Source organism: Schistocerca serialis, chromosome 1, assembly GCF_023864345.2.
Source record: "Schistocerca serialis cubense isolate TAMUIC-IGC-003099 chromosome 1, iqSchSeri2.2, whole genome shotgun sequence".
Taxonomy (NCBI): Eukaryota; Metazoa; Arthropoda; class Insecta; order Orthoptera; family Acrididae; genus Schistocerca; species Schistocerca serialis.
Window position 1 is genome coordinate 1,127,299,342 of NC_064638.1, and position 14,603 is coordinate 1,127,313,944.

The following is a 14,603-nucleotide window of genomic DNA, read 5'->3' on the forward strand; positions in this document are numbered from 1 at the left end:
GAAAGAAGACAACTGTAACTGCACCTCAAATCCTCTCCTGCAGCTGATCAACTCTCTACTACCTACCTGACTCTTCACAAACCATTCTGAAAATCGCTGCTCTGTGTACGAACAGGGAAGGCAAGTAAGAATGTCAGACCTTTACCAGACAGTACAACTACTCAGCAAGTGAATAAGTATGCTATAGTGAATTTATATTGTATGCAGCCGCTGCGGCTTAGTAACAGCGTGGTTTTGTAAGCCCATCACCAACAAACACAAAAAAAGTCATGTAATGCAGTCTATGGCCCTAAAGTAGTTTGAACGCCACGATGCTTTACTAGGCAGCTTTTCAAATGGCTCTAAGCACTATGGGATTTAACATCTGAGGTCATCAGTCCCCCAGACTTACAACTACTTAAACCTGACTAACCTAAGAACATCACACACATCCATGCCCGTGGCAAGATTCGAACCTGCGACCGTAGCAGCAGCGCGGTTCCGGACTGAAGCGCCTAGAACTGCTCGGTCACAGCGGCCGGCTAGGTAACCTTTCATTGCAGGCAGTATGAACGAAGTGTCGGAGGTCATCCATGATTGGTGTTGCCGCGCGGGATTAGCCGAGCGGTCTCAGGCGCTGCAGTCATGGACTGTGCGGCTGGTCCCGGCGGAGGTTCAAGTCCTCCCTCGGGCATGGGTGTGTGTGTTTGTCCTTAGCATAATTTAGCTTAAGTAGTGTGTAAGCTTAGGGACTGATGACCTTAGTAGTTAAGTCCCATAAGATTTCACACACATTTGAACATTTGATTGGAGTTGTTGTTGTGGTCTTCAGTCCAAAGACTGGTTTGATGCAGCTCTCCATGCTACTCTGTCCTCTGCAAGCCTCTTCGTCTACGAGTAACTATTGCAATCTACATTCTTCTGAATCTGCTTAGTGTATCATCTCATGGTCTCCCACTATGGTTTTTACCCTCCACGTTTTCCCCAACACTAAATTGGTGATCCCTTGATGCCTCAGAAGTGTCCTACCAACAGATCCCTTCTTCCAGTCGAGTTGTGCCACAAATTCCTCTTCTCCCCAGTTCTATTCAGTACCTCCTCGTTAGTCACGCAATCTGCCCTGTATGCTTGGTGTATGGTCTCCTAATGATAATATGTGTCCCACAGCCCATATAATGCCACATGACTGTAAGCAGAGTTACAAAATTATATGAAAATAAAACAGGGAGCGTAAAGACTGGGAATAGTTGGACACAGCCGGCCGAAGTGGCCGTGCGATTAAAGGCGCTGCAGTCTGGAACCGCAAGACCGCTACGGTCGCAGGTTCGAATCCTGCCTCGGGCATGGATGTTTGTGATGTCCTTAGGTTAGTTAGGTTTAACTAGTTCTAAGTTCTAGGGGACTAATGACCTCAGCAGTTGAGTCCCATAGTGCTCAGAACCATTTTTCAATAGTTGGACAGAAGAATTCGAAGGGTCTGTGCCAGGGATGTGGACTGTCACCGACCCTCTTTAAGCTGTATCTAGGAGCAATCCTGCAGACTTGGTACAGTAAATGCCAGGTTATGGGAGTGTGTACTAGCAGAACATGAAGATGATATGAGCTATGTGATAAGAAAGCTAAAAAGGAATACAATAAAAGGCTGGCTTAAAGAACATGAAAAAGTGTGAGTATTTGGCTGTTGGAGCGGGAAAAGCAAACAATTTGGAGGGAGATGGAGAAGTAACTGTAAGTGTAGAAAAAACAAAATATCTTGGAGTATTATTCAATAATACAGGGCACAAGCAATGATGAAATCACTGGTAGAATTGATAAAAGACGAGCTGTAAAAAAGGGTAATGAACTGTGCTCTTTGGAATAAAAAGATAACAAGAATAACGAAGAAGTCACTGTATAAAACTATAGTCCAGAGTGTGTTTTGTTCAGATCAGAAGCCTGGGACGTTAGCAAAAAAGATACAAAAAACTGCTTGCCACCGATACTACTTACGACGTATCTCAAGCTGTACTACGATGAACAGGATCAGAAATGACGAAATCCGACAAAGGACGAAAATTGATAGGGATATCTGTGACGACATCCAACGCAAACAGATGGTGTGGTTTAGCTACGTGAATAGGATGAACGAAGACAGGGTATTAAGAAGGTCACTCCAAAAGAAATGCACACTATTTTTGTAAAAACACAGTTTTCATTCTGCATGTGTGAAAGTTTTACAGTGTGTAGATACATCCCTCCCGCTTGTTTTCAAACTTAGTTCAACCTGTTCCCGTGAGTGGTGCCGTCACAGCATGTCTTCAAGATGGCTGCTACACTTGACGTTCGTCAGAAGCAACGTTCTGTCATAGAATTCCTGTGCTGTGAAAACGAGACAGTGGGAAACATCCACAAGGGGTTGAAAAAGGTGAATGGAGATGCTGCTGTCGATCGCAGTACAGTTAGTCGGTGGGCAAGCAGGTTACGTGATGAAAGCGGGCACGGCAATATTGAGGATTGTCCTCGCAGCGGCTGGCCTCGTACTGCACACACTCCAGACAATGTGCAGAGTTAACGAATTGGTGACTGCTGACAGACGCATCACAGTGAACGAATTGTCACGCTACGTTGGGACAGGGGAAGGAAGGGTTTACAGAATACTGAAAGTGTTGGCGTTAAAAAAGGTTTGTTCCAGGTGGATTCCCAGGATGTTGACAGTGGCTCACAAAGAAACAAGAAACACGGTATGCAGCGAACTTTAGGAACAGTACGAGAATGGTGGAGATGAATTTCTTGAAAGAATTGTGACAGGTGATGAAACATGGCTCCATCATTTTTCACCAGAGATGAAGAGGCAATCAATGGAGTGGCATCATGCAAACTCATCCAAGGAAAAAAAAATAATTCGAAACCACAGCTTCTGCTGGAAAAGTTATGGCTACGGTGTTTTTCGATTCCGAAGGACTCTTGTATGTGGACGTCATGCCAAGTGCAACCACCATAAATTCTGATGCATATGTGACAACACTGAAGAAACTTCAAGCTAGACTGAGTCGTGTTCGACGACATCAGCAAAAGTAGGATGTTTTGCTGTTGCACGACAACAGTCCTGACCCGGTTCCATGTGACTATCATCTCTTTGGGAAACTGAAAGACTCTCTTCGTGGAACAAGGTTTGAAGATGATGACTCCCAAGTGCACGCTGCCAAACAGTGGCTCCAACAGGTTGGTCCAGAATTTTACTGTGCGGGTATACAGGCGCTGGTTCCAAGATGGAGTAAGGCAGTTGAGAGGGATGGAAATTATGTGGAGAAATTAAAATATTGTTCCTAAACGATGTATCTACACACTGTAAAACTTTCAAACATGTAGAATAAAGATGAATTTAAAAAAATAGTGTGCATTTATTTTGCAGTGACCCTCGCAAATAGGATACTACGAACGATACCATCCCAGGGGAACAAATGGGGTCGCCCACGACGCAACCGGCAAAATGATGTGGAGGAGGCAATCGAAGCAAGGAATATGAACATCGAGGAAAATCAGGACAGAAGAAGATAGCGACTGAGGGCGGAGATGTGGCGCCAGCCGTAGATAATCCGCAAGAAGAAGCAGAAGACTGTAATCTTTCCTGGTCAGATGGTTGAGAAGAAATGCATTTGCTGAAGGGAAGGGAGGTTAGACTTTAGCAAGCCATCCAGTGGAGCTATTAGAAACGAAACATTACCTAGGAAGAGTTACGAGGCGTCAGTGAAGGAATCATCTAAGCATTCGTCATGAATAATTTAAAGAAACCATGCAAAACAGTTTATTCCCATTGGTGTCCCGATTCTGTATGAAGTAATTAAGTCACAACATTTTTCCATTATTAGGCTGTACTTTTAACATGTTAGGTCTGTGCTACTAAGACAGTCAGCTGATTTCAGCCTATACAGACAGTGATCAATATTTACAGACAAATGCCTAGCCCAAATTGTGTGTGTCTGTGTGAGTCAGCTTATTGCTAGAGTGATTGTTTACTGGTAACCTACGCAAAATGCAAGGGCAGCTGACATTCTTCTGAAGAGATGGAGTTGTGATTTGCAATTCAAGTACACCGTTCTGAATCATCTGTACGTATGATGACCTGAAAATGGTCACAGAAGCGTAAATCAACGAACTGTGATAGAAGTATAGACTTTTGCATAAGCTCGCAGCCGAACGGAAAGCTTGTATAGAACGTGAGATCCACAGAATGGGGTGACTCGGCATTCTATACAAAAGGTTGAAGTACGTTTAATTATACTAAAACCTTCTACACCAATCGGTATCGCCACCTTGATTCTTTGGACTCCTATTCACGCACGTAACCGGTGGAGGTTCCAAAATTACATTAATCAAAATCTTCACGCTGAGGAAGTTTTCCATATGCGAGCAATACTAAACTGCACTGCACAGACAACACGAGGGAGCCCACTGACTGGTGGTAAATATGCAAATATAGCGCCATACCCAATAGGGCATGATGGTGTTCAAACTAGGCTTTAGTTTCATGATTTCACACATTTATTTAAAGAACCGTCTAGAGCAGTTCTCTTTAAATGTAGAACAGGCATTCTTATATATTTCTGGTCACATGCTTGAACCAAGTTTTACGCAAGGCACATATACACTACAGGTATATTATTTATAAACCGCAAGCTGATATTCAATGCTACACTGTCTCTCCTTACGTCAAAGCTACACACAGATAAGTTTATCAAACAGTATTGACGTTTCACCCAATCCTAGTCCGAAATTTTGTATCTTTTGTAACACCAAACACATTTTAATTGCTGCATCTACGAACAACACAGTTACTTGTCAACCACACACAAAGCATATCTGTTACTGTTAATTGTTTCCTTCCTATTCTTCTCATTGACGCTGCTCGGAAAAACAGCTACTTGTGCACTTTTTCATGTAACCAAACCGCTGCCGTTTCAATATTGCCATTGTCGTCCTAAAGTACATACAATTTGTCTCGTGTAACGTAGACACACCCAAAGATATCAAAACACAATAGAACTAAGCGAATATTTGGCTATGCGGTAAAAGATCACGTCTTATCTTCCTGGATACTGCGAACTTTATGGTTAAATCCACATTACTTAAAAGATCAGTGTAGTGGTGTAATGCACGCTAATGTTTGCATTTAATGTCTGTAAAGTTAGCTGAATTCTGGGTGTACATGTATGGGTGAGTGTGTATGTTTGTTTTAACCAGTTAGGTTTGAGTGTGCCTAATTTTTAGTGTGTGTAATTTTAAGGGTTTAAGAAATTTAAAACACTGGATTCGTCAAAACTTGGCATCGGCACTAAAGACGTTCCCGTTGCATTCACACGAGCGTATCATTATCATGCAATTGTGCCCTTTGTCAGTGTCCACAAAGAACCTGACGCACCGAACAGAACTAGTTATGAGGCTGTAGGTATTCTGTCCCCCAGTCGATATGGAGATAGGGACGAAGCCAAATTGTTTGTTGGTTTTAAAGAATACCAATAATACAGGAATGATGTGTCACTATGAAGAGTATCAAGTATGACTACTCATCTATTAAGATTACCCAAATGACCTCTACATCTACGTTTTCCACATTACCTTATGGTGTGTGGCAGAGGGCCCTTCGTGTACAATTACCCTTTTAGCTTTTTTCCATTCGTGAATGGTACGCGGGAGTAATGACTGCCGGTTAAACCTCCATACAAGTTCGGATTTCTTTGATTTTACTATCCACCATTTCCTGAGATACATTTGGGATGAAATGACATGTTGCGTCATTCTTCTCGGAGAGTACTCACACGGAATTTTAACGGTAAAACTCTCCGTGTTGAATGACGCACCTCTTGTAGTGTTTGCCACTGGAATTTGATGAGCATCTCTGCGACGTTCTCGCGCTTAGTTAATGATTCCGTAATGAATTACACGGTTCTTCGTCTATCTTCTCTGTCACCTTTATAATTTCTATCTGCTAATGGTCTCAGCAGCATCCAGGAATGGCTAGGGAATGATTTTGTAAGCCACCGTTCGCGCGCGAACTGCATTTTCTATGAAGTCTTCTAGTTACCTCAGTCTAACATCTGCTTTTTTCACGATTTGATTCCTGTGATCATAGAAACTTAGGTCACTACTGAAGATTACTCCCAGATATTTCACGGTTGTTACTGTCTCCACATGGACGGTACCTCTGGGGTACAGACTGTGTGGAAGCTACAAGCATTACAGGAAGTAGGCACATATCAATGGATAAAGCACCTCTTCAAGTTAATACTGCAGCAAAAGTCAGTATATGCATTGCTGATAAGAATTGTCCGGGAAGGCACGACAGTATGTTCGTGGGAGTGTGACAACAAGTAGCGAATGATTTGTCTATATATTCTGACATGCCTGTCACTCTAGCGCAACTACGCTACAGCGCACATTACGCATTAAAACTTGAATATATGCTACATCCACTGATATGTGTATTTTTCTATATGTTTTCGCGTAGTCTTCTTCTGAAAACTCAGAGATACTAAAGAATAATGCTGGAGAGTTATGGCTTGTCGATATCTCGAGTATACAGCCAAGCGCCGTGCTGTTTCCTTGCTAAGCGTGCCGGTGCAACTGGAGGCTACGCCCAACTACAGCCTGCAGAGCCAAGCCGGCCGGCACTCACCCTTGGGCCGCTGTGGCGCGGGCTTCCGCAGGCCCTGCAGAGGCACCTCGCCGCCGCGCTGGATCGCCTTGTAGACCATCTTCTGCTCCGCCGGGCTCAGCTGCTCCTGCACCTGGTCGTCCCGCCGCTTGAACACCAGCGTCGAGTCGCTCTCGTAGCCGTCCTTCAGCGCGCTGCACACGAGACATCCTTTCAGTCACTCGTTCTGGTCTCTCTCCACTCCTTTACACTACCTGCATGACTAAATGCACTCCTCAAGCATACAGACAACACCTCTCTTCCTATGAGGGCTATTCTTTTTTCAACCTCCAGTCAGTCGCGACACTTGAAAATCTGGTGAAGCTTTGCACAGATGTGTTACGTCTCACGTATGTCTGTCTATCGCGTAACGTTACAAAATGTCCCGTTTGGTGGGCAGATATGTGGGTACTTGTCATGAATTCCTAACTCTGAATATCTCTACGACACACAACCACGCCTCAGTTACAGCACTATAAAATTTGTACGCAATGGAAATTAAATGTGAATGAAAAGATATCTGGCTCTGTGTAGTGGCATTGAAGATTACTTAGTGTATTTTATTCCAAGACTGCGCACGTTGCTCCCCACACAGAGAAAGAAAATTAATTACACGATAAATCAGTCTAAACTAAAAGCCGTAAATTCAACTAAATACCTAGGTATTACAATTACGAACAATTAAAATTGGAAGGAACACTTAGAAAATGTTGTGGGGAAGGCTAACCAAAGGCTGTGTTTTATTGGAAGGTCACTTAGAAAATGTAACAGACCTACTAACGAGACTGCCTACACCACGCTTGTCCATCCTCTTTTAGAATACTGCTGCGCGGTGTTGGATCCTTACCAGATAAGACTGACAGAGTACATCTAAAAAGTTAAAAGAATGTCAGCCCGTTTTGTACTATCGCGAAATATGGGAGAGAGTGTCACAGAAATGATATAATATTTGGGCTCGAAATCATTAAAAGAAAGGCGTTTTTCGTTGCGACGGAATCTTCTCACGAAATTCCAATCACCAACTTTCTACTCAGAATGCGAAAATATTTTGTTGACATCGACCTACATAAGGAGGAACAATCACCACGATAAAATAAGGGAAATCAGAGATCGTACGGAAAGATACAGGTGTTCATTCTTTCCGCGCGCTATACGAGATTGAAATAATAGAGAATTGTGAAGGTGGTTCGATGAACCCTCTGCCAGGCACTTGGTTGTGATTTGCAGAGTATCCATGTAGATGTAGATGTAGATGAATAAAGGTGATCATGGAATCTTGTCTACCTGAATAACAAATAGAATTCAGTAACATGACACATTTATTTTCAGAAGACAGGAATGACATGAAACTTAGCATAACACATCGATTGTATTTATGCTCGTGTTCATAAAATGAAGTGTACTGATGTACAGTTGACAAAGTTGAAAAGAGGGTGGCAAGTTGATTCTAATTCTGACTTTAAATATGGATAACGCGATCTGACTGTAACTAATACGACTTACAGTGGTTGTGAACTGTTGATTGTAACAAACTACTCAGACAGCGACTGCTGCTGTGAGTGCATGGTGCAGTGTGTGAAACTCTCTTTAAAGGTTCCCAGTGCCGCTGCTGCGAAATGTTCACCGTACACATGCAGAAATCTTGAATGCGGTGGCCAGCGCGCCTCTGCATTGCGATGAAACCGTGAACCTCCGCCTCCTCTTTCAGATCCACCACCTTCGCCCCCAGACACCATGGCCCAAGCTCAAATCGTACCACGGCACCCAACCGAATACGGCGCTTCTCACTCTTCAAGCAAGTCCTTGAAACACTCTGCGAGAAGTACACACCAAATAACTAAGCACCACCACTCAAAAACGGTAGCGTTTTCCTGCGCGAACCGCATATCACTTCGTGTACTATACAGCCTCTCTCCATGAGACGGGGAAAAACTGTTCCTCCAATCCTAACAAATCTCGAGGCATCGAAAAGACGTCCACTGTCCACTGACGTCATGGTCGACGTTCCAATCAACACACTGTAATTCTGCACACGCAGAAACCAGTGCGGCTTGTGTGCCCATATGACCTCGAAAAAACGGAAGTGCTCTCCTGGCGACACAGCGTCGGGAATCCCGCATTGCCGCCCCATTTCGGCTGCTTCAGTAACATGTTTTCACACGACTAACAGCGAGGGTTGAATGAAAAGTAATGCCTCCAACCTCATTAAGTGGGTTTGTATCAGAATATTTTAATAAATCAAACGCAGAAATAATCCTTAGAATGTGATCTTTAACTACCAATATTTACTTTTCCACATAATCACCAGCCAACTGGATACATTTCTGCCAACGATGAACAAGTTTCCTAAAGCCGTCTCGGAAGAAGTCGACACCCTGTTTCCGCAACCACAGTCTCACAGTTCTCTCTACGTCTTCATCAGAAGCATAATGATGTCCCCGCAGATCGTCTTTCATTATGGGGAACAGATGGAAGTCAGACGGTGCTAAATCTGGACTGTATGGGCGATGCCGTACGATGGTGAGATTCAGTCTCTGGAGTTCTGCTGTGATGGCACGTGAAGTGTGTGGTTTGGCATTGTCAGGCTACAGGAAAACATTTTCCTTTTCCTTTCGGACCCTTGTTAGCCGTCGTTTCACAGTTCGCAGCTTTGTGACATAACGCTCTGAATTTATTGTTGTTCCACGATAAAGAGGCCGGCCGCTGTGACCGAGCGGTTCTAGGCGCTTCAGTCTGGAACCGCGCGACCGCTACGGTCGCAGGTTCGAATCCTGCCTAGGGCATGGATGTGTGTGATGTCCTTGGGTTAGTTAGGTTTAAGTAGTTCTAAGTTCTAGGGGACTGATGTCCTCAGAAGTTAAGTCCCATAGTGCTCAGAGCCATTTGAGCCAATTATTCTTGGCCGAACACCGCAGGTGCAACGAAGATGCTCCTGCAGCGTTTTTGATGGGAAGTGTTTTATCACCGACCATAGAGTCCAGATTTGGCTCCCTCTCATTTTCATCTCTTCACTCACAGGGACCATTGGCTATGATGGCAGCTTTTTGGCGCAGAAACGAGCTGCATACCAACATAGGGAATTGGCAGATATCACAGGCCTTCTTTGACGTTGGTATTAAAAAGTTAGTACCACATTATGATAATCGGGGCGGTGACTGTGCAGAGGAGTAGCTGGACGCTGTAGCTAAATGTCGCAAATGAACTGCATTTCAGTTTTACTGTGTTTTCCATTTGGCGAGCGATCGTAGGTGCCATGTTGGAGGCTCTCGACTAATAGACCAGCAACCTTTGGACGGCTCCATCACGTGGCCACCCACCACTGCTTCTGCACGCCTCAGCATCGCAAGTACAACAAGAGCCGTTAAGACCGACCACCAGGAGCCGAAGCCCCTCATGCAGAGGATGCTACCAATAAGAAACCTACCCGCGTCCACGTGGCACGTGACAGGGAAATAGTTCAAACCATACTCCACTACAGACAGTAACAGGACAACATGAATCAATATGGGTTTGACAGCTTATCCTGGTCCGGGCAAAAGATGCTACTTATCCCATCAAACAGGCTTGCTCTCTATATATACCATTAGGGACAAATGCCACTGTCAGAAGTCATTGTGGTTTCTTCTTCTGGACTCTTACGCTGGCTGATATCCAGGGACGGTAGCTTCTGCAGCAGCACATTGCGTTCATCATTAGTGATGTTGTTCTGAACTGAATGTTCTGGCCTTTGGCCCCAAACTGTAATTGCTTTCTCATTCAAACTCAACCAGAACAGTCGTCATTCTCACACTCAGATTCACAGGCTACAAACTTAACATCCAGCCACTAATCACTGCAGGACACAGCGTCTAGAAAGTGCTCATTCCCAACTTGGCTCCAAGCATTGTTCAGTTCCGAACGGAGCATTTCGCCAGTGTTTTTTCTGTGAACTTAAATCTCTGACCAGTCTCTTCGGTGTTTAGTGCCAGTCTGACCTTATTGTTATCCACAGCTGTATTGTACATCCTGTGTTACTCTTGTTAATGTATTCTTGTGATTTACTTCCATACTATCAAAGCAGACGGTTTTTGTTCAAAAAACTTGTTATATCCTGGGCAGTGTTTTCCTATATCATGGAGCACGACACATCGGGAGGTTGGAAAAAAAAAATCCCTAGTATAAAGAACAATTCACACTGAATGTCAATGTGGTGGGACATGAAACATCACCATCAAATGCAGTTGTGTTATCATTAGACAGAACCCCAACAAAATGTCATATTGCTGACCCTAACAGTCAACAGTGGCACTTATGACATCTTGGGTTGTCGGGTGTTCTGCCGGATATCAGCGTCGTACTTGCACGATATTTCGGTCACGTAGCTCGTAACCTTTAGCTCGTAACCTTCATCAGGTGCGACCTGAGACTGCTCCTCGAGTGGACCTGGTCCAGTATTTATGCCTATGGCCTTCCCCCTCCACCAGCAGCTGCAGTCGCTTCCTCTGTGGTCTGCGCCCATTCCCAGCCACCTGCCTGAGCGTTGCTGCTCCGTTTTCCGTCCGCTGCAGTTCTGGGTGTTCCCTCTGCGGTCCGCGCCCACCAAACCCGCTCCTGGGGGTTTCATCTACGGTCTGGAGTACCAAGTGTTCCCCCTGCGGTCCGCGCCCACTCACCACGACCTTTTGGAGCGTTGATGGAGAGGGAAGGCCATAGGCATAAATACTGGACCAGGTCCACTCGAGGAGCAGTCTCAGGTCGCACCTGATGAAGGTTACGAGCTGCGTGACCGAAATATCGTGCAGTATGACGCTGATATCCGGCAGAACACCCAACAACCCAAGATGTCATTAGATCCCTGGGAAAGCCTGAAGAGTTAGTGGCACTTATGTTATACGTGAGACAAAAAACCGGAATATACATTGCTAGCCATTAAAACTGCAACACCAGGAATGATAGCGAACAACAAAATTTAAATGATTATACTTGTAAGCAACTTGGAGGTATGCAGAACCGAAATAAAGTACACAGAGCTGCCATCTCTGGCAAAAACAGATCAAACCTCGCTGAACCTGGATGAAAGATATGGGTACAACACATGCTGATGCATCAAATTTATGCCAGAGTTCATCAACTATAGTGGCTGGTTACAGATGCAGGCCAGTTTCTCATCAACCCATGACAAGATGTTTTCAACGAATGGCTGATCAGGAGAATGTGCTGGCTAGTGCAACAGTTAAACACTCTCTGGATCGAGGCACATCACTGTTGTGTCTTGTTCTAGGGAGACATCCACCATAGAAGGCAAGCAGATGCAATCTTATCTTAATTTAATGATAAACAAAGTTACAACACTTCTAAAATTACTGTTAGTCTGAATGGAACAAAATTCTCCTAAAAAGAAATAAATGGATATTATTCACTAATGAAATTAGTTTAAAGTTCCAAGTTCACAAAAACAATAACTAAGTTCCACAATGCTCAAAATAGTCTTAGAATTTTAACTTGAACAGAAAAAGCTTTCCTTGGCTTGGTTTTATTAAACAAGTCTGCAGCCACTTCAGGTTATTAAAAGAACGAACACTTGATAGAATCGTGTGTAGATACTTCACTTGCGGAAGTATCCAGAGTCCAACAGTACTGAAAATTTGTCGGTCAGCAGAACAACAGTAAAAAAGATACCAAGAATGAGGCAGTATGTTGCTGAGCACTAGAGTCTCATGGCCATGGAGGAAACACAGTGTCCAGGACAGTAGCTCAGTTCTTGACATTACGTAGGTGAAGGTCTTCCAGTTGCTAGCTGCAGCAGAACTGCATTCCGGAGCTCATGCACTGGCCTAAATAGCCACCTCACGGATAGATACTAGTTGGTCTATTTTCAGCACACAACATAACAGATGCACGAACAGGTGTGGTTTGTAAACTAACTCTATCGTAATCATGTATGCTGCCTGATGGCCTGGCCAAAGTGCTGGTTGATGCCCTCAGTTGGCCTGGCCAGTGAGATCTGGGATTGCAAAGTCCCGTCTCGTCTGAACTTAAGGGTTGGGCTTGCTGCAACCCGCACGATGTATATGTTTTGTTTGATGTTGTCAGTGCCTGATGTTTCAGGTGCCAAGGCAATCATCCAGACAGCACAGAAATGTCAAAAGTCAGAACATGCGTACCTCTTAGATAGTTCATATTACAAAATCAAGGATAAAATCAGATAAAACAGATTGGGGAATGGTAAATAAGTGGCATAATTTAATAAGAAACAACTGCCATCTTACACTGAACTGTCAAAGATTAATGATTCTTACTTTAAAATCAATGCCTAGGATTTGTGTTAGAAAATTCTAACTTCTGTCCAATCTCTCAAGTTTAGCATCTTATCCATTGTGCTGAGGTGTGACTAATTTTTCAGGCTGACCAAGGAAACAACATGAAGAACTCAACAGAATGGAATAAATATGATAAAGGTCTTGACATCAGCCGAGAGAGAGAGAGAGAGAGAGAGAGAGAGAGAGAGAGAGAGAGAGAGAGAGAGAGGAGTAGTGTAATGGAGACAGTGACCAGTGATATAATACCGATGAATAACATAAGAATAACATTAAATTCTTTTTTGATAAGACAATATAACTGTATGCATGAACTAGATAATTTGAAAAATAATCCTTTTTTCAACTAAGGTGATATGGGCGATATGTCTGACATTATTTTGTAAACGATCTATGAATGGATAATCAACTAGCTACAAACCTAATTCATTTTCTCACTTAGTTGTTAGGCCTCTTTTGTGGAAGAACACTTATTGGAAATATATCAGATAACCTTCAAAACTGAGCTTAACCCATTCCTACTGTCGTAATTCTAATTCCCAGCGAAGTCTTGTTTTAGAATTTATGTTTCGGAAAATTGACTACAAATGGTGTTTAGTACCATATTGTACAAATACATCTACAAAAACTCCTGAAAAGTTGTTTTTGGGTGTTCCAGAGAATGACAAGATGCGTAAAATGTGGCTGCACTGTACCGGTAATTTGCAATTACATCCACGCACAAGTTCACTAACTCAATTAAAAATGTGATGCATTGTGAAGTTAACATTAACTTATATCCAAGATATGTTCTTCCACTGTTACCCACTGTTACAATGAGGGATAGCGTCATTCAGTGAAATTAAACTCCCAGTGAAAATTGTTCTTTTACCAGACTACACCTCAATTATTCAGTAGCTCAGTTGTTAGAGTGGTAAACCACTAAATCTTATGAGACAATATCAGATCACTGGTTCAAATAAAACCCAATAGAACATTTTAACTTCTTTTCAAAATGACTTGACAATCCTCTCATACGAAAACCAAATCACAATTACAAAACTTCACCACACCAATCAGAAACAGAATATTATTGTGCTTTCCTTGCTTTACAGGCACTTACATTAGCAATCACTGTCACGGCACATTAAAAGGTATTTTCTAGTTAATGTGACCACAAACTTTTTACTTTATTAGAAACAATGTTTCTATCTTTGTACTGTCTGGCTAGGATCCTTATTATTTAAACTTTTGCAGTTTCATCATTTTACATAAAGATGAAGTAGGTCCACTTCAGACGCTAACGTCACTTTACACTAACAAATATCACAACTCTTATGTTTGTATCACCTGCATGTTGTACATACTTTATCTCTCTCTGAATAACCTCATCGTCCTACACCTTGTTGTACTGTGGACGTATGGTGACATCTTCACTACTATAGCAATGCTTTCCAAAAGAGTGAATTATTAGTTGGCAAAGTAAATGCTTTAACCCTCTGTTGTCCATTTCTCTGACTAAGATTAATGTGAAGCTATATATAATACATCCCACAATCGAAACAACTGCAACAGTTCATGCTAATACTATTTTCATATTTCATGTATTTCATATTTCATATAAAACTTTTAAAAAATATATGACTCTACCAGCATTCAAACATGCGATCTGTCTTTCT

The 14,603-nt window shown here is 43.0% G+C and overlaps 1 protein-coding gene across 12 annotated transcripts in view; it reads right to left on the reverse strand.

The window, feature by feature from the left end:
• LOC126416983 (sorbin and SH3 domain-containing protein 1) overlaps window positions 1-14,603 on the reverse strand; it is a 1,139,715-nt gene that overhangs the window by 304,021 nt on the left and 821,091 nt on the right. For all 12 annotated transcript variants that reach the window (XM_050084918.1, XM_050084885.1, XM_050084932.1 and 9 more), the window contains one exon: window positions 6,632-6,804. In XM_050084918.1, the coding sequence (XP_049940875.1) occupies window positions 6,632-6,804 (173 nt within the window). The remainder of the gene's footprint in view (window positions 1-6,631; window positions 6,805-14,603) is intronic.